General features: G+C 45.1%; 1 protein-coding gene across 1 annotated transcript in view; it reads right to left on the bottom strand.

Annotated features, from left to right (window-relative positions):
• The window catches only part of poln (polymerase (DNA directed) nu), a gene marked incomplete at its 5' end in the record, with an annotated part of 150,756 nt that overhangs the window by 59,056 nt on the left and 70,583 nt on the right, over positions 1-21,117 (bottom strand). Inside the window, 2 exons of the mRNA XM_056300215.1 lie at positions 255-332; positions 16,991-17,048. Coding sequence (XP_056156190.1) covers positions 255-332; positions 16,991-17,048 — 136 coding nt within the window. The remainder of the gene's footprint in view (positions 1-254; positions 333-16,990; positions 17,049-21,117) is intronic.

Below are 21,117 nucleotides of genomic sequence, written 5' to 3'. Positions count from 1 at the left end.
GACCGACCAGAGGAGGCGCTAGTGCAACGACCAGGGTACATATTCACATCCAGCTTCCCACCCGCAGACACGGCCAATTGTGTCTGTAGGGACACCCGACCAAGCCGGAGGTAACATGGGGATTCAAACCAGCGACCCACGTATTGGTAGGCAATGGAATAGACCGCGACACTACCCGGACGCCCACTGACAACATTTTAATTGGGTCTAGGTTTAAAAAAAGTGAACTTATTCAATTCTACTCAATGACCTACCTGCAGCCAGGAAGGTCCAACCTTCTTGAGGGAGGAACATGGCTCGGGGATGGACCATCACCACCTCTGCCTCCTTCCCTGAGGGGAGCAAACACACAGCAGTGAGGAACACCGCAGCACAACTCACAGAGAGATCCACAACTGTACCATGTTACAGCGTGCTTACTGCACACAAAGACAATGCCTTCTCATCACCTTCACACTTGACTTCAGAGCATACCATCACATGGACAAAAATTATCAACGAAGATTCACCTCCAACATGAGTTTAAATTCAAGCAACAGTATTTAGCGTTGAATCAGCAACATTTGTGATAACCATCCACAATAGTACCTTGAGAATTATGGACCAAAATTGATGGTGTGTCATGACGAAGAGCTACAAGCTCATATTCATGACCCAACTTCAGTAAACTCAAAATTATAACCAGCCATTCAGAAAATATACATTTTTCAAAAATATGGATGACTTATTTGCCTTTTGGTTTGATGAAGGTGCGAGACACGATGCTCCACATCACGAACCAAACGGGCTGTATTAACGCTGTCATGAGAAAACATGTTCTGTCTTGTTACTTCTTCAGGTGACTCAATTTCGATTAAACTTTGGACCCTCTATAAAAGATGACTGTCTAAACAGTCCACATGGGGGGGGGGGCACCCTGAATCAGAATGACACATCAGATATATACAGATATATACAGCTGAACATGATTTACCTCTATTTTCCTGTGTGGGTGCAAGTGACATTGAAAGACACAATGTGTGTTTGTGTGTGTTTGGTTTTGTGATTGGAAGCAGAAAGTGATAGAAAAGGTTTGCATGTATTAGTCTGTGATGTTAGGGACAGATTGGGACAGGGGGAGAAGGAGAGAGAGAGAGAGAGAGAGAGAGAGAGAGAGAGAGAGAGAGAGAGAGAGAGAGAGAGAGAGAGAGAGAGGGGAGAGAGGGGGGGGATGGAGAGACAGAGGGAGAGGGAGGGAGAGAGAGGGAGAGAAAGGAGGGAGAGCGAGGGAGAGGGAGGGAGAGAACAAGAGAGAGGAGGAGAGAGGCAGAGAGAGGGAGGGCGAGAGAGAGAGGGAAAGAGGGAGAGAGAGAGAGAGGGAGAGAGTATGAATATGTTAAATGCATCTGTACATAGCGCAGGAGTGGTAGGGCAGAAAGCAAACAGTGCAGAATAAAGTGAAGTGTGTGCATTTTGTGGGAGAGAGAGAGAGAGAGAGAGAGAGAGAGAGAGAGAGAGAGAGAGAGAGAGAGGGAGCGAGCAAGCTAACATCTGACTTCATTAGGAGTTAAGTTATGAGGCAGGGATGCCTCATTTACACACAACCCAGACTCCAGTGAGGGTCGGCCTGGACACACATGCATGATGATGCAGTAATCATGACCTCTCGCTTGCTCTCTCGTGCACACATTTACACACACACACACACACACACACACACACACACACACACACACACACACACACACACACACACACACACACACAGGACTGTACTGGTCAGCTGTGATTAGAATCACGACCTCTGAAAGTCAGAGGCGAGGAATGAATTGATGGAGGGATGACGGAGGGGTGGACAAGGGGATATAGAGAAGGAAAGAGAAAGAGGAGGATTTGATGAGAAGGAGCTCTGGGACATCGAGTGAGAAAGTACGTAAAGAACAGAGGTGCTGATACCAGCACCTATAAATCACTGAGAGAGAGAGAGCTATAGAGTGAGAGAGAGAAAGAGAAGAGAGACAGAGAGAGAGCGAAAGAGTGGGGGGACTGAAATAGAAATTTAAAATTGAGAGTGCGGCACATCTCGGCTGGCAGTGTCTTCCAGCTGACAGACAGCTGAGTAAATGTTGCCTGGCCATGAGTCAGAGGCAGAGGGGTGAGGATAGTGATGGACGATAGAGGAATGGTTGGATGGATAGATGGCTACACAGACAAATGATCACTAGACTGATGGACTGTAGTATGAACTGGTGGATACAGATGGATGGGTGATAACTAGATGAATGGACTGATGTATGGATGAGTGATGGTTGGATGGGCGGGACAGTCAGGGATGACGTGGGTGCAGATGTCATTGTGATGTTTCCTCAAACGCTATCAGCATGTGATATTTCACCATCCTGCTGCTGACCATGTGCTCTGACCTCCTTGAGGATGAGATCATCTCCAAAACTCATCCAACAGAGTTCTGGTTGGAGAAATAAATCACTCTACATCTAGTGCAATGCAGTGTAATCACAACTGTTTGCTGGTTACTAGGGACATGAAAAGGTGTCTGTGTGATAAATGGCATTAGGGGTTCGTACATCTTCCTTAAATAGACTAAGTCCAATAGTCACAGCACTGCTTTGACCCATAATCCGCACCGCATGTAGATCCCCAGTCTCCCAGGGTTACCATTAGTTCATAGCATTTCCAATGAGAAACTCAAATGGTCACTGCCTTATTCTGTCTAGTTAAGCAAAAGCATGCATGACTTTCACAGAGAATAATTGATCGCATTTATATAATGAAAATCACATGATTGAAGCAGTAGGTCATTGTAGATCAATAAGAAAAACACACTTTGAATTCGAATTTCTTTTTGTGGAATTTAGAAATCCATTTATAGACAGGCTGAAATAATGGGGCCAGCACTGGTATTAAAACCTGGAACAGTGACCGAGCCATGACAGGAGAGACAGTGGAGGGCAAGGTGAGGTGAAGGGGCTGATGGGTTAACAAGCCGTGCAGACAGAGCTTATTATTTTGGGGGCTTTTTGCCAGGCAGCCTCTGTTATGTAACCGTCAGAGAAGCTGCCAAGTGACCCTTGCAGAATCTAGAGAGAAAGGCCATGTACTCAAAAGTGTTACTGTGGCAGATTTTATTAAATGATGACTATGTGTATCCAGGGTCAGATTTTTTTTTCAAAGTCAGACCAAAATCAGAAATCAAGATTTAACTTTTCATGGGGCATCTGGGTGGCGTAGCGGTCTATTCCGTTGCCTACCAACACGGGGTTTGCCGGTTCGAATCCCCGTGTTGCCTCCGACTTGTCGGGCGTCCCTGCAGACACATTGGACGTGTCTTTGGGTGGGAAGTCGGATGTGGGTATGTGTCCCGGTCACTGTACTAGCGCCTCCTCTGGTCGGTCAGGGTGCCTGTTTGGGGTGGAGGGGGAACTGGGGGGAATAGCGTGATCCTCCCTCGCACTACGTCCCCCTGGTGAAACTCCTCACTGTTGGGTGTAAAGAAGCAGCTGGCGGCTCCACATGTATCGGAGGAGGCATGTGGTAGTCTGCAGCCCTCCCTGGATTGGCAGAGGGGGTGGAGCAGCAACTGGGACGGCTCGGAAGAGTGGGGTAATTGGCCGGATACAATTGGGCAGAAAAACGGGAGGGGGGGGGGGTTCAGGAACAAACTTTTATTTTCAAATGAGTAATATTGGGTTTTTTAGACTGGGACTTTTTTATTATATATATATATCAACACAGATGGGACAGGTTAGACAGGTTATTTCATCCCATTGAAAATATTCAACAGAAACACTGTCAAAATGAGCTACAGCTGCATGCCAATGTCCAACAGGTTATTTCATCCCACAACACAAGCATCATGGCCAAGGCACAGACCCCCTCACCACAACCAAACACCTCCAACTGCAAATGCCGTATTAAGACATCGTGTCCTCTAGAAGGAAAATGCCAGATAGAGGGAGTCATCTACCAGGCATCGGTGACAAGAAAAGATAACTACAATGTAGACGCTTACGTGGGATTAACAGAGGGCCCTTTTGAAATTAGGTTTAACGCCCATATGAGTAGCTTCAGAAAAGAGCTTGCGAAAAATGCAACGGCCTTAAGCCGCCACATTTGGTCACTGGTAGACAAGAGTATCAGTTATTCTGTCTCATGGAAAATCCTTGCAAAGAGTAGTCAGGGGTAAAAGATGTAACCTGTGCTTGGCAGAAAAATATTTCATTATTTGCAGACCTGATATGTCCACCTTGAATAATAGAAACAAATTGGCCGCCAGTTGTAGACACCGAAAAAAATATCTCCTTTGTAACTATAAGTAAAACATCTTTATTATTATCTTTTAAGAACAGAAAAGTAGAAAATTTTTGAATTCTACCTTTTATACTTGTATGTTTTTCCCAGTACAAACAGTACAAGATGCAAAATGATTAAAGCAATAAGTGGTGTAAGAAAATGTTAGTGTTTTAATTTCACTTCAACATTAGCAGTGGAGCCAGTCACCTTTTTCTTGTTTTTTCTAACAGCTATATATATATATATATATATCTTATTCATCAGGAATGAAGGCTGAGAAGGACCCAGAACAGAGGAAACACGGGAGAAAACGTGGGTTTGAATTTCACGAAAATGAGATTCAAACCCACAACCAGTGAGTGCGCTTCAACTGCTACACCGCCATGCATACAGAACCAGAGTCATACCAGTGGTGTTAAAAAATGATTACAAGGGGACTCGAAATAACCGAGGGCTGTCTGGCAAATTATCTGCTCAACCTTACATCACGGTGGAGCAGAATAAAGTCGAAGAGAGGAGATTAAAGCAGAGAACAGTGGAATGAAGTAGAGGAGAGCAGTGGAAAGAAGAGTTCTTGAACAGAATAAAACAAATTATTAGGAAAAGGTGTACAACAGGGTGTTCACAGCAGCATATAATGTCCTGTTATATCAAGGTTTTTATCATCAGGGGCTAATATCCACGCCTGTTTCCGGTGTGGGAAGATGGCGGCGTGAATTCGCGTTCGCAGCGGCCTCACCTCGTACCGGTGTGGGAAGATGGCGGCTCGAATTCGCGTTCGCAGCGGCCTCACTTAGTACCGTTGATGCAGTGTCCTTGTCCACGTCTTCGTTTGACGGCTGGGAGAGCTGGCGCTGGATCGGGTGGGCCGGCTTGGTCTGCTGCGCCGTGGGCCCAGGGACCGCGGCCTTGCCTGGAGCTGCACCCGAGGAGGTAACACCGAGGGCGGTCTGACAGGACGCGGAAGTGAGGCGGGCTAAGCAAACCGCTAGGTCATGCAGGCAGCAGACCGGCACTTCCGATACCAGAGGGCGGTCCGGCGGCAGCCTTACCTGGCGTTGACTGTGGCGTTTTTGATGTCGTCATGTGGAGTGCGGGGAGGTGTGGCGCTGGATCGGCTGGGGGGGGGGGGGCTTGGTCTGCTTCGTCCGATTGCCCACAGGGACCACGGCCTGTCGAGTTATGGTGCGGTCACTTTAAATTACAGGCGCGTACTTATGACGTACACAAATGGCGACCTCAGGGTGACGTAGCACGGAAGGGTGCTTGAAGCAGTTGGAGCGTGTAAAACTTAACCGGTTTACTGTGGAGTTTATAGGCACGTTACATGGTGTCAGAAGTGGGATAATGGCTCAAGGGCTTCGTCGCATTGATCCCTTAATTTTCGATGACAACGCTGCCAATAAGTGGCGGAAATGTGACAAGGAATGGAGAATTTATTGCAACGCGGGGCTGTCGGATGAACCAAAAGAAAAGTGCGAGCCTAGACACTCCTAAACCTCGGCGGTCCTGGAGGCTGCTGAAAAATCGGAATCATTCATTTGCGAAGAGGGAGAAAGTCACGAAGATCCAGAGGTTCCACTGGAAAAGTTTGCTGAATTCTGCTTGCCTGCAAAAAAAAAAAAACCTCATTATGGACAGGCGTGCTTTCAACCCCGCTAGTCAAAAGCCTGGTGAGTCGGTTCAGGCTTTACAAATCTCCACTTTGAAAATACTGGCTAAGAAATGTGATTTTGGCGCGCTCCGCGACGAATTGATGAGGGATCGCATGGTGTGTAGCATAGAAAGTGACTGTCCGCATCCAAGCAGCTACTCCGTGAAAAGAATCTCATCCTGGAATTAGCGATAAGTACCTGTATGCTCCATGAACAGTCAGAAAGGAGCTCCAAGGAGCTAAAGAAAGAAACGGATGTGTGCGCTATTCAGAAAACTCGCTGTGGCGATTGCAATGGACAACACGCTCCCGACTGTAGTAAATGTTATGCATTCAATAGACAATGCAATAATTGTGGGCAAATTCAATCATTTTGCTAAATGCTACAGAGCCACACCAGCATGGCCCATAGTTGGCGCCAAAGCTCCCAGTCGATATAGAAAAAGACAGCCAGATAGAGTGAACAAACTGACCACGCAACCAGACAGTGCTTTGGATGATGCTTTTTATTGTGACCCAGTTGATTCACCCACTAAGAAAGGAGAAATCTTCACAACGCTGAAATTGAAAAGTGGAAAGGGGCAATTGAAGGTAAAAGTGGACACTGGTTCCAAATGCAATGTGATGTCCAAACGCATGTTGCATGCAGTTTACTGCACAATCCCTGTGAATGCAGATGAAAGAGTCAATCTCGTGGCCTATGCGGGTGAGACCATTAACACAGAGGGCACAGCAATACTACACTGTCTGCAAGGGTTGTTCAAATTTCATGTGATCAATAGGGATGTGAGACCATTGCTAGGACTACAAGACAGTGTTGCCATGGGACTCATACACCTTGGACCTGACATCCACACCCTACAACAAGAAGCACCAGAGGCACCAGAATACAAAGACCTGTTTGATAGCAACACTATGGGTAAATTGCCAGTCATATATCACATAATGGGTGTCCACCATGGCTGCAGCCAAGAAAAAAAGATGGAACTGTGAGAATTTGTATCGATCCAGTGCACCTGAACAAGGCCCTTCTCAGACCACATCACCCCCTGAAATCTATCCAACAAATCACTGCAGACATGCCTAATGCTAAAGTTTTCGGTATTCTGGAGGCTAAATGCGGTTTTTGGCAGATCCCTCTTGATGAAACTTCCTCAAAGTTTACAACTTTCATGTCACCCTATGGCCAGTATAGGTTCCTGAGAATGCCATATGGCATCTGCACAGGCAGCGAGGTGTTCCAAAATGTGATGGAGCAACTGTTCGCTGGACAACCCTGTGAGATTGTAGTAGACAATATTTTCCTCTGGGGAAGTACAATGCAAGAACATGATGATCATCTGAGACGGGTATTGAACAGAATTCTGGCCATCAACTTGAAGCTCAAATTCAAATTCAGTCCACTGTGTCCACTACGTTGGCCACCTGCTAACCGCTGATGGTGTCAAGCCAGACCCTGAAAAAAATAAAGCAGTGTGCGACATGGCAAAACCGCAGGACGAAAAAGCCCTGCAGCAGCTCTTAGGCATGACAAACTATCTGTCAAAGTTTATCCCTCAATACAGTGAGGTTACTGGTCTCCTGAGACAGCTGATACACCAAGATGTGGAGTGGACTTGGCATGAAGCCCACGATGTGGCATTCAACAAGCTCAAACAAGCAGTGACAAACCCACCAATTCTACAGTTCTTTGACATATCAAAGTCAGTGGTCATATCAGCTGATGCATCACAACATGGTCTGGGTGCGGTGTGTCTCCAGCAAGGGAGGCCTGTGGCATTCACATCACATGCCCTCACACCCACTGAGTCAAGGTATGCACAGATCGAAAAAGAAATGTTGGCTCTCGTCTTTGCAACCGAGAAGTTCCATTATTTCATCTGTGGACGTCCTGTCACAGTTGAAACCGGCCACCAGCCTTTAATAACAATTCTGAGGAAACAGCTTAACATCGCATCGCTTCGCCTCCAGGGCATGACGTTGAAATTACATCGCTACAACCTGGATGTGATTTATAAATGTGGTAAGGAACTTTTTGTTGCTGATGCTTTATCACGTGCACACCTACCGATGACTGAGCCTGCACTTACCGATGACCTGGTGGATGTCATGACAGTCCAAATGCTGTCCTCACGTCGCACAGATGAACTGAGAAATGCTGTGTAGAGAGATGTAATGTGTCAACAGCTCTCTGATGTTATCCTGTATGGCTGGCCTAACACCTCAAAGGAATTACCCCACGCTCTGCATCCCTTCTTTCAATGAAGGAAGAGTTGACTATCGAAGATGGACTTCTGCGCCGTGGACAAAGACTAATAATAACCCCTGCACTGCAAAAGTTCTATGTTGGACAGCTGCACCAAGGCCATCCTGGTATCGACACCACCAAACGCAGAGCTCAGGAGACCATGTACTGGCCCTCAATGTACACAGACATTGAGGGGGAGGTGTCTCGCTGTGCAGCCTGCAATGCTGTCACATCTCACCACACAAAGGAGCCACTGCACCTTCATGAAATCCCAGACCTACCATGGTCATTCACTGCAGCAGATATATTCTAATGGCATGCCAAAATGTATTTAGTGGTTGTGGACTCTTACTCAGGGTGGTTGGAGCTGGACTACCTCCCTGATATGAAAAGCACCACAGTCATTGCAAAGCTGAAGCAGCACTTCGCATCACATGGTGTTCCTCATGACTGACAATGTGACCCAATTCACTGGTAAGGACTTCTCAGACTTTGCACAGACGTTGGACTTCAGACACATGCGGAGTAGTCCTCTTTTCCTGCAATCAAATGGCCTTGCTGAGCATGCCGTACGATCCGCTAAGCACCTCCTGGAAAAGTGCTACCATGATGGTACGGACATCCAAGCTGCTCTTCTCTACGCTCACAACATTCCCCATGATGGACTCCCCTCTCCTGCTCAGTGCCTTCTGTCCAGGCGGACCAGGACATTCATACCAGTGACCAAAGCCATGCTCCAGCCAGCCGTCCACACTAATGTGAAAGCCACTATCACAAAAAAAAAGAGGATGAGGGGGAAAGCATATCATGACCGTAATGCCCGGCACCTCCCTGCATTAAGTCCACGTCAAACCGTCAGGGTACAGACTGCATGTGGCTTTGACAGGTTAGCAAGAGTAGAGGGCCCAGCCCCTCAGCCTAACAGTTACATCATAACATCCCAAGGAACCAACTACATCAGAAATCGGCGACACCATCTCCGAGTTGATGAACTCCCACCGGCCATCTCTGAGGATGACCTGCCACAAATTCCCACTTCAGCAGCACCTGATAGAGAAGCTGGCCGCGCTGACACTGCACCACTCATACTGTCCATTGCCACACCAGAAATCACCTCAAGTGATTCAAGTGGTAGACAACCTGTGGTGACTCACTAAGGAAGAGTCAGCCACCCCAACCAGCGTTATGGGGATTACATCACCACTTAGCCCCAGTGACTGATAAAACTAATGTGTGCACTCTGAGAAATATTGTCCTTACAGTGATTGATTACTGAGTTTCCTTGTTACTTATTCTGTACCTTGTTAGTTACACTTAACATCTTATCTTTTTCTAGCAGGTGAGTTTGTCAGGTTCCTGTTAAGTGTTGTACTCCACTGATGCTGTTGTGTTCAGGGATCTGTGCCACTCAAGTTATGTTGTGTTGCTGTAATGTATTTTGTGTTACATCTAGAAGAAGGGGAATGTAGAGTTATGGTGTGGTCACTTTAAATTACAGGCGAGTACTCATGACGTACACAAGTGGCGACCTCAGGGTAACGTAGCACCGAAGGGTGATTGAAGCAGGTCAAGTGTGTAAAACTTAACCGGTCTACTGTGTCGACACTCGATTATACATGGTTAGCTGTGCTGAAGTAATTATTGCCAATAACTGAAAAAAATATGTCAACGCTAATCAGGTATGCAGCGTAACTAGGGTGGAGACAGAGACAAATATAAACACACACACACACACACATATACTCACAAAACTATACTTGTGGGTCCCCCTCATTGACTAGATTCATTTCCTTGCCCTTAACCCTAACCTTAACCATGCAAACTACATGCCTAACCCTAACCTGAACCTAACCCGCATTCTAACCTTAACCCTAAAACCAAGCCCTAACCTTAAAATAGACCCTTTTACTTGTGGCCCCACAAGTTAGGTGGTTTCTGGTTTTTCTATACTAATGGGGACATTTGGTCCTGATTACGATAGTTAAACATGGTACATACTCATACACACAGTAGGGGAGGAAGGGGCCCTGTTTAGTGGGCAGTTCTTTGCTGTCACATGTCCGCTATTAAAGTTTGTCATCATCATAAACCTTCTTTATTATCTCCGCCTTATCAGCGGTTATATGCCTCAGGAGATGGCTCCATCACACACGCTCAAGCACACACACATGTATACGTACATCTCTCTTTCTCTCTCTCTCTCTCACACACACACACACACACACACACAACTCAACATTTATGAATGAATGTTTCATCCTCCTGGTTGTGTTGGCTTGGAAAGGGGGAGTGTGTCTGTGTTTGGCAGGAGGGTGTGTGTGTGTAAGATTTGCTGTATTGTATTTTTATGTATGTGCATGTGAGTGTATAAAAAGTCTACACACCCTGTTAAAATGGCAGGTTTTTGTGATGAAATCAAGATAAAATCAACATAAATCATATTAGAACTTTTTCCACTTTTTTGGAAATTGCAATCAATAAAAATAAAGTGAAAAACAATCAGGAACATTTTAGGGGAAAAAAGAAAAATACGAAACTTACAATAATCGGGTTGCATAAGTGTGCACAACCTTTTATAATTGGGGATGTGGCTGTGTTCAGAATTAACTGGTCACATTCAAACCCATGTTAAATATTTTTCTACACCTGCCAACAATTACATTGACTGTGATTAACCTCAAATAAAGCTCAGTTGTCACTATAGGATTTTCCTGGCATCTTCTTAAACTGCAAAGGGGCATGATCGCCGGCTCGAATCCCTGTGTTATCTCCGGCTTGGTCAGGCATTCCTACAGACACAATTGGCCATGTCTGCGGTTGGGAAGCTGGATGTGGGTATGTGTCCTGGTCGCTGAACTAGCACCTCCTCTGGCCAGTCGGGGCGCCTGTTCAAGGGTAGGGGGAACTGGGGGAATAGCGTGATCCTCCCTCACGCTACGTCCCCCTGGGGAAACTCCTCACTGTATGAAGCGGCTGGTGAGTCCACATGTATCGGAGGAGGTATGTGGTAGTCTGCAGCCCTGCCCGGATCGGTAGAGGGGGTGGATCAGCGACCGGGACGGCTTGGAAGAGTGGGGTAACTGGCAGGGTGCAACTGGGTAGAAAAAAGGGGGGGAAACTCCAAAAAAAACAATTCCAACTGCAGAAGCCATGGCCCACAGTGAGCTTACAAAGCATGAACGGGATCTCAGTGTTGACAGGTATCGACCAGGAGGGGGGTACAAAAGAATTTCCAAGGCATTAGAGAGACCATGGCACACAGTGAAGACGATCATCAACAAGAGGAGAAAATACAGCACAATGACATTAGCAAGAACAGGACGTCCATCCAAAATCAAGTTCAAGTTCTTCTATTTGTCAGCTGCTCAACAATACAGCCTGGCAGGCATTGCTGGCAATGAAATGCTGAGGCGTCGGTTCAACCTAAAAAAAAGTTAAAGTATATGACATAACAAATAAGAAAAATCTAAAAATTGACAGTATAAAATGATACAATTACAGGATCTACAGTCCAGCATGAGAAATTAAAAACTAAAAATAACTCAATATAATCTAAAAATAAACGACTACAGCTTTCGGCTGCTCGTGGCAGAGTTGAAGATGCTAAATTTTACTTTGGGAGTGATGAAGAAGGATAGGATTAGGAACGAGTATATTAGAGGGACAGCTCAGGGTGGCAAGATTGAGATGGTTTGGACATGTGTGGAGGAGAGATGCTGGGTATATTGGGAGATGGATACTGAATATGGAGCTGCCAGGGGAGAGCAAAAGAGGAAGGCCAAAGAGGAGGTTTATGGATGTGCCTGGTGTGACAGAGGAAGATGCAGAGGACAGGAAGAGATGGAAATGGATGTAGTAGTAGTAGTAATCATCGAAAAATAAACTAAAAATCCCCACTGTTGACAGGCCAGAAAAAACAAAACTTAAAATTAAACTAAAATCACAAATTAAAATCTAAAATTGAACAATTGCCAATGGAAATGTAACAGTATAAACAGAGGTATGTTACTGTAATGAATATGTTAAATGTATCTGTGCAAGAGTGGTAGGGCAAAAAAAGTGAACAGTGCAGAATAAAGTGAAGTGTGTGCATTTTGTGGGAGAGTGGCGAGAGAAGGGTGTGTGTGTGTGTGTGTGTGTGTGTATGCTTAAGTGTCCAGAATCGATGTGTTCAAGAGTCTTACGGCATGAACAGTTCTTGGCTAGGGTGGCTGCGGTCCCCAACTATCCACTGGGCTTTCTTCCTGCAACTCTGAGTGTAGAGGTCCAGCAAATGAGACAGAGGTTGTTGTCCTGGCACCATGTTGTCGAGGCTCTCACCTCATCTCTCTCGGCTGTCTCATCGTTGTCTGTGATCAAATCAATGATGGTGATGTCATCAGCAAACTTGTCAATGGTGTTGGAGCTGCATGTAACCATGCAGTCATGCGTGAACAGAGTACAGGAGGGCGCTAAGCACACTGCCCTGAGATGCACCACTGCTAAGAGTCAGTGTGGAGGAAATGGTGGGGCCCATCCTCTCTACCTGTGGTCTGCCTGTCAGGATGTCCAGGATCCAGCTGCACAGAGCTGTGTTGAGTCCTACGTCTCTGAGCTTAGTGACAAGCTTAGAGGGCACAATAGTGTTGAATGCTGAACTGTATTCGATGAACAGCATTCTCATGTATGTGTTCCTCTGTTCCAGGTGGGAGACGGCAATGTGGAGGGTGAGGGCAATGGCATCATCTGTTGGCCCTGTAGGCAAACTGTTGTGGGTCCAGAGTGTCAGGCAGCGGTGAGGTGATGTGGGTTTTGACTAGCCTCTCAAAGCACTTCATGATGACTGGTATGAGTGCTATTGGGAGGTAGTAATTTAGACAGAGCACCTTTGGCTTCTTCGGGACAGGGACGATGGTAGTCTTTTTGAGGCACGTGGGGACTGTAGACTGGAGCAGGGAGAGGTTGAAGATGTCTGTGAACACATCCACCTGCTTCTCTGCACAGGCCTTGAGAACCTGCCCTGGGATACCCTCTGGACAAGAAGCCTTGTGCGGATTAATCCTTTTGAAGGATTTGCACACGTCTGCCCTAGTTATTTCCAGTGGGCAGGAGTCCTGGGCCATTTGCATATCCGTAACAGAGACAAATGTGTTGTCCTCAAAGCATCCATAAAAAGTGTTCAGTTCATCTGGGAGAGATGCAGACACTTCTACAACACTTTTGGTATTCCCTTTACAATCCGTGATAATTCTCAGTCCTTTCCACATGTCTCTGGAGGTGGAGCTATGGTAGTGTGACTCCACCTTGTCCCTATATTGTCCCTAAGCAGTGTTGATCATTTTATGGAGTTCGTACCGACTTTTCCTGTATTCGTCCAAATCCCCCAAGTTGAAAGCAGTCCACACTTTAAGCATGATATGGATTTTGCTGTTTTTGAGAATGTTTATACAGTAATACTCAGTACAACATCACTGATGCATTTGGCGATATATCCGACGATGGCATCTGTGTATTCGTCAGTGTTATTGATATTTTCCGCATCCCAGATTTTCTGCATCCCAGATAACTTTCCAGTCTGTAGTGCAGAAGCAATGATGCAAAATGGAGTCCGGTTGGTCAGACCAATGCTGAATGCATAGTGTCACAGGCCTTTCTTGTTTGAGTTTCTGCCTGTAAGCGGGGAGCAGGAGGATCAAGGCATGATCTGATTTAATGAAGGGAGGTAGAGGGAGGGCCTTATATCCTTCCCAGAATGGAGTGTAAACACGGACGAGCATGTTACTACCACGCATAGGGAAGCTGATATTTTGGAGGAATCTCGGCAGGACTGTCGCTGTTGAAATCACCAGCCACAATAAAAGCAGCTTCTGGGTATGCAGTTTCGTGTCTAGGGTTGGGTATCGAAAACGACCGAAATATCTCGGTCCTACCGAGTATCAAACTCTTTGGTAAAAACGGGGCCAAATTTCGATACTTTACGGTTAGACGACGTGAACGCTATCGCAGCCAACCAATCACTACCAGTGTTGTTGTACACAGGCGACTGACCGACAAATCAGCATGAAGCTATTTGGTATGCGTGTGTGTCTCGTGACTGGGTTGGAGTTGAAAACTGGTGGGCAAGATTCAGTGAGCTGCTATGCGTTCCAAAGCGTGGCCATACTTTGTAAAAATAGACAGCAAACCTGACACAGTAAAATGCATCCGCTGCAAAGCGATCATCAAATACAAGTCTAGTTGTTAAGTGTTGTTATTTGATGGCACCCTTACTCATTGTATTACGGTACCAGCCGTATTATTGTTCTGTCTAAGGCTTTACGGTACATTCAGATGTGACATCGCCACGTTCTCTGTGTGCAAGTGTGTTGTAAGCTTGTTGTAAGAGTCGGTACTCAGTAGTAGAGAGCCAAGAGACCTGCTATATTTGCCTAAATAAATATGCCCAACGTTAAAGGCTAAAGAGAAAACCGAGTCAAGCTTTGCTTATCCTTAGTACTCAAGAAGATTGCGCATCTCAGCTCAACTTGGGAAAAAACGGTGCCAAATTTCGATACTTTATGGTAGACAACGTGAACGCTATCGCAGCCAGCCAATCACTACCAGCGTTGTTGTACACAGGTGACAGACCGACAAATCAGCATGAAGCTGTTTGGTATGCGTGTGCGTCTTGTGACTGCGTTGGAGTTGAAAACTGGTGGGCAAGATTCAGTGAGCTACTATGCGTTCCAAAGCGTGGCTACACTTTGTAAAAATAGACAGCAAACCTGACAGTAAAATGCAACCGCTGCAAAGCGATGAATTATGGTGCTCGCTGTATAGAAAAGTAGTTTGCTGATAATCCATAAGGTTTTCATAATATATAGTATCGGAAAAAGTATTGTTTAGGTATCGTATCAAATTGGAGGTATTGGTATCAGTATTGGGAATTTTTAAATGATACCCAACCCTACTCGTGTCGGCTGATAACTCCATACAGCTCATCCATGGCTCGCATGGTGTCAGCGTGTAGTTCCATGTAAACCACTGTTAGTACAACCAATGTAAACTCTCTTGGGAGGTAGTAAGGTCGGCATCTGATCATGAAATGCTCTAAATTAGGGGAACATCCGCTTGAAATAGTCTCCACATTCAAGCAACACATGTTGTTGATCATGAAGCAGACACCTCCCCCTCTGCTTTTCCCTGACTCCTTTGTTCGATCCAGTTCATGAATAGAAGCTCCCGCAGGGACAATGGTGGAGTCAGGTATCGATGGGTTCAGCCAAATCTCCGTGAGAACCACAATGTTACAGTTCTTAATACACGGTTGGAAAGGCATCCTGCTCCTAAGTTCATCCAGCGTCTTGTCCAGAGGCTGGACATTCGCAAGAGAAATGCTTGGGAAAGGAAGCTGGTTTCCAAGTAGCTTCAGCCTGACCAGGACTCCTGCCTGTTTTCTTCGCCAACAGCGTTTCCCATGTGTTATTTCAGGGAACCCGAACAACGGATAGTCTGTGATCACTGTTATTGTTGTTCTTGATGTAAAATCTGACTCTCGTGCTACTAATGTCTAGTAGTGTTTGTGTGTCATACCTAATGAGAGCCAACACAGATTTAACAAAAACACTCAACAAAACCAGTAAATAGACATTAAAAAAAAGAAAAGAAGCTAATTTGAGGTTGAGCTAGATGCATGGTAGCCACCTTCAATGGCGCCAGATGCTGAACCAGGTTGATGAGATTGATGCGAAATTGATGGAAAGACAATGAGAAAACTGGTCGGGGAGGCTGCCAAGAGGCCTACAGCAACATTACAGGTGCTGCATGAATTTCTATCAAGTAGTGGTTGCTCCCTACATGTGACAACAATCTCCCATATTCTTCATATGTCTGGGCTACGGGGTAGGGTGGCAAGACCTTTTCACATGAAGGAGAAAAAAAAACCCATCTAAACCTGGCTAAATTTTACAAAAACAAAAACAAGAACCAAAACCATGTGGAAAAATGTGTTACAGTCTGATGAGATCAAGGTTGAACTTTTTTTGCCATAATTCTAAAAGGTATGTTTGGAGCAAAAACAACATAGCACATCACCAAAACAACACCATACCCACGGTGAAGCATGGTGGTGGTAGCATCATGCTTTGGGGCTGCTTTTCTTCAGCCGGAACTGGGGCTTTAGTCAAGGTGGCAAGGGAAGCATGAATAGCTCCAAATACCAGTTGATTTTTGGTGCAAAATCTTCAGGTGTCTGCTAGAAAGCTGAAGATGAAGTGGAATTTCACCTTTCAGCACGACAACGACCCAAAGCATACTTCCAAATCATCAAATGAATGGCTTCACCAAATGTTTTGGAATGACCCAGCCAGAGCACGGACCGGAATCCAATGGAAAAATCCATGAGGTGACCGAAAAAGGCTGATGGATCTGGAACTTTTTTGCAAGGAAGATAGACTCTTACCCAAAAAGACTCTTACCCAAAAAGACTGAGTGCTGCAATAAAATCAAAGGTGCTCCAACAAAGTATTAATTTACGGGTGTGCCCATTTATGCAACTAGGTTATTGTAAGTTTTTTTATTTTAATTTACCTAAAATTATTGCTTTTCACTTTATATGTTGCAATTTCACGTTAAAGGTGGAAAAAGTTCTGACATGATTTATATTGGTTTAATTTTTTTGACATCACAAAAACCTGCCATTTTAACAGGGGTGTGTAGACTTTTTATATCCACTGTGTGTGTGTGTGTGTGTGTGCACGTGTGTGTGTGCACGTGTGCGTGTGCATATGTTTGTGTACAGATATGTTTGCAATGCCTCTATAGGTGTGCTTGTGGTGTACCTTGGATGTACTGCTTCTTGGTGATGCTGACGGGCTGCCTCGGGAGGGCCTGGAAGTTCTGGAATTGGAAAAGACAGTCATCTATGGTAGTGGTGGGCACTGCACCTTAGATACACACTCTTGTAGCTACACAAAAAGTCCTGTTTATAATGCTTTGCAACATATTCATCTCAACACAATTTCATTTTCCTTTCCTTTAGCATCCTTAACACGTCTCCCTGTGCTGTTTCAAATTAGCTTTTTTTTTTCATTTTTCAACTTCTATTCGTGCATGAGTGTTCTTAGCCCCCTTGAATGTCAAATATACCTTGCTGTTAAACACACCAGACAACTGGCACTCAGACGAAATGAAAGCATCCGGAGAAATCTAGCCTTTATGCTTCTTGAGGGGTTTTTTGTCATCTCAGTGGTGACAAGATGTTATCCAACATGACAATGATATTGCATTCCAAATTAGACTATCCAGGCAGAGTGCAAAACAATCTCTGATCGCATCAGCAACATAAAAAACATTCTTGAAGTACATGACAGTGATGGAATGATCAATGACATTTTCTTTCAAATGCTCATAAGTCATGAGCACTCAACAGTTCCGTCCTTTGGATAGAATTTGCTTGTAAAAGCTAACACTTGGGGGTGGCACGGTGGCGCAGTGGTTAGCACGGTTGCCTCACAGCAAAAAGGTCCTGGGTTTGAGCCCTGGGGTAATCCAACCTTGGGGTTGTCCTGGGTCGTCCTCTGTGTGGAGTTTGTGTGTTCTCCCCGTGTCTGTGTGGGTTTCCTCCGGGTGCTCCGGTTTCCTCCCACAGTCCAAACACATGTAGGTCAGCTGAATCGGCTGTACTAAATTGTCCCTAGGTGTGATTGTGTGTGTGTGTGTGTCAGCCCTGAGATGGACTGGCAGCCTGTCCAGGGTGTCTCCCCGCCTGCCGCCCAATGACTTCTGGGATAGGCTCCAACATCCCTGCGACCCTGAGCAGGATAAGCAGTTTGAATAATGGAATGAACGGAATGGATTTTCTTTCAAAATGAATAACTTGTGTCAGGCCATGTTTATCAAAGGTTTTAGCCACCCAAGCATGATGTAAATAAACACTGTGTGCATGTGTGTGGACCAGAACTTGAAATAATGATACAGTAGCTTGTCAGACAGAGATGAACAACAGTCGATGAGGTCTTGACACACAAACACAAAAATCACAAAAAAGGTGCATGCATAGGCATGCGCAAAAGCTCAACAACCAGTTAACATTCTCACTCTTTCTCACACACACACACACACACACACACACACACACACACACACACACACACACACACACACACACACACAAGAGAAAGTCACCTTCAGAGAATTTTTCTACCTCTTTCATTAGAGCGTCAAAGGAGGCCACAGATTTTCTCCGCTTCAAGGCTGACCTTTCTCTCTCTCTCTCTCACTCTCACACACACACACAAACACACACACACCACAAGGCGGAGGCTGAGCCTTGTTCAAAGGTTGATCAGGCAGCATCATTTATGGTATCTATAAATAGGACCTATACAGATAGCCTCTTCCTAGCACCAAAATTGTAGTAAGTCACCCCTCATTAGAACACCATTGCCCCACTCCTGTGGTTTCCTGTCCAATTACCCCTCTTCCAAGGCCATCCTGGTCGCTGCTCCACCCCTTCTGGCGATCCGGGCAGGGCTGCAGACTACCACATGCCTCCTCCGATACATGTGGAGTCGCCAGCTGCTTCTTTTCACCTCACAGTGAGGAGTTTCACCAGGGGGATGTAGCGCGTGGGAGAATCACGTTATTCCCCTCAGTTCCCCCTCCCCCGTGAACAGGCACCCCGACCGACCAGAGGAGGCGCTAGTGCAGCGACCAGGACACTTACCCACAGCCGGCTTCCCACCTGCAGACACGGCCAATTGTACCTGTAGGGATGCCAGACCAAGCCAGAGGTAAAACGGAGATTCGAACTGCCAATGCCCGTGTTGGTAGGCAACAGAATAGACCGCCATGCCACCCGGATGCCCCTAAAGCAGAGTTCTGACTTATGATGGACTAGTGTTTTTGTTTTTTTAAGACTTTATCTATTAGTTTTCATTTTTGCAACAAGTAGAAGATGGATACATTATGAAATCCATAAGAAAAAAAAAGTACAGAACACTAACCAATAAAAACAAACAGCTCAGACACACAGAACACCAGCTCAGTTTCATACACACAACCCCAGCTGTTACAATAAAAATGTGCAATAAGGACAATCAAGAAAATCCCTGCAGCATGACGGTAGAGACCTCAGGCTCTACGTAGTTCAGATAGGGTTCCCAAGTTTTATAAAATTGGTTTGTTTTTTAATGTGATATACATACAATTACTCTAGTGGCACCAAATCAAACAGTACTCTCTGCCAGCCTTTAACAGTTGGTACTTTTTCATTAATCCACTGCGATAACATCTTCTTTCTCGCAGCATAAGTAAGAATACAATGCAATCTCTTGTTGTTTTTTGATGTTACATGTCTGCTTGGGAGGCCTAGGATGAGGAACACTGGGTTCATCTCCAGTTCCAAACTCAGTATTGGACCAGTACCTGGCTTGCATTTAAGGCATATGGGTGAAAGAGTAGGGTTGAAATGATGTCTACGATTGGGGGTATATGCATTATGTGTATAATCTTAAACTGCATTGCTTTGTGATGATTGTAAACTGAAACTGATTTTGCATGTCTCCAGATATCTTTCCACTCATAATTGATCATGATGGATGGCTCCTTCTCCCGTGCGCCCCTATGATCCTGTAAACTGGCAGGGGGTGCAAAAGGCATAGCCTCATGGTCTTGGTTTGGAAAGACGCTGGAAAGATGACTGACAGTAATCTTTCCAGCTGTTAGAAATAATAATTATTCAACAGGAGACCTCTTGGGGTTATCAATTAAAAATGTGCTGTGTAATATGTAATGCCTTATCTGCAAATAATGAAAGAAGTCCTACCTGGGGATATCATATTTTTCAATCATTTGTTAAAATGTCATTACCGTATTAACAGAAATTAAGTCAGTCTCCTAATGCCATTATTACCCCACAGTCTAAAACCAGCATCAAACAACCCAGGCTGGAAATCAGGATTGTTAACAAAGGGGTGAAAACAGATGTCAGTTTTGACCTTCCCTCGAGTCGACACACTAATCATCATGCCTTAAGTGTATTAAGTGTAACAGGGTTGGCACAACTCGGCCTAATAGTTTTAAATTTCTTAAAAAAACGGTAAGTCTCTAAGTGGATACTTTGAAAGGTAAGCTTCAACACTCAGCCAGATAGAATTTGGATTATTTATGACCCAGTTGTAAATATACCTCATATGAGTACACAGCTATGTTCTGATATTTGGGAAGTCTAGACCCCCCACAGAGCCTGGTAGCTGTAATGCAGCCATCTTAAGCCTTAGTCTGGGTTTATTCCGTACAAAGGAACTTGGCCATCTATTTAGGTCTTTCATCATCCAATTTGAGAATACAACAGGAATAATTTGAACAGGGTACAATAACAGACATAATATTCCTCTTAACCAGGGATATATGTCCCAGCCAAGACATAGATAAAGAATTCCATCACTCCAAATCCTGCCTCACCTTCTTGAACAAGGAAACAAAGCTTGCTTTGTACAGTTGCTTAAATGTGGGGGTTATAAATACACATAGATACACAAAACCTGACGGACATCACTCAAAGGGAATAGAAGGCAAAGCAGCAGGTATTGAATTAAGTGGCATGGCTTCAGACTTGGTCAAATTAACTAGGACCCAGAAAACTTGCTAAACAGATCAATAATGTTAAGTAGAGCTGGTATTGACATCTCTGGATTAGAAATAAACACCCAAAACATTATCTGCGTATAGGCTTCTCTTATGATGCACACTATCAACTTCCAAACCCTATATAGAGGGTGTCAAGTCATCCTAATGGCCTCCACCAACAGCTCAATGGCCATGGCAAACAAGAGGGGTGACAAGGGGCAACCTTTCCTTCCTCCCCTCTATGCTACAAAACTATCCGATCTGAGTCCATTAGTCAAAATAGCTGCCTGGGAACTGTCATACAGAACCTTGACCCATCTAATGAAATTGTAATCAA

Source organism: Lampris incognitus, chromosome 20 (assembly GCF_029633865.1).
Source record: "Lampris incognitus isolate fLamInc1 chromosome 20, fLamInc1.hap2, whole genome shotgun sequence".
Taxonomy (NCBI): domain Eukaryota; kingdom Metazoa; phylum Chordata; class Actinopteri; order Lampriformes; family Lampridae; genus Lampris; species Lampris incognitus.
This window is presented reverse-complemented; position numbering and strand designations above follow the sequence as displayed.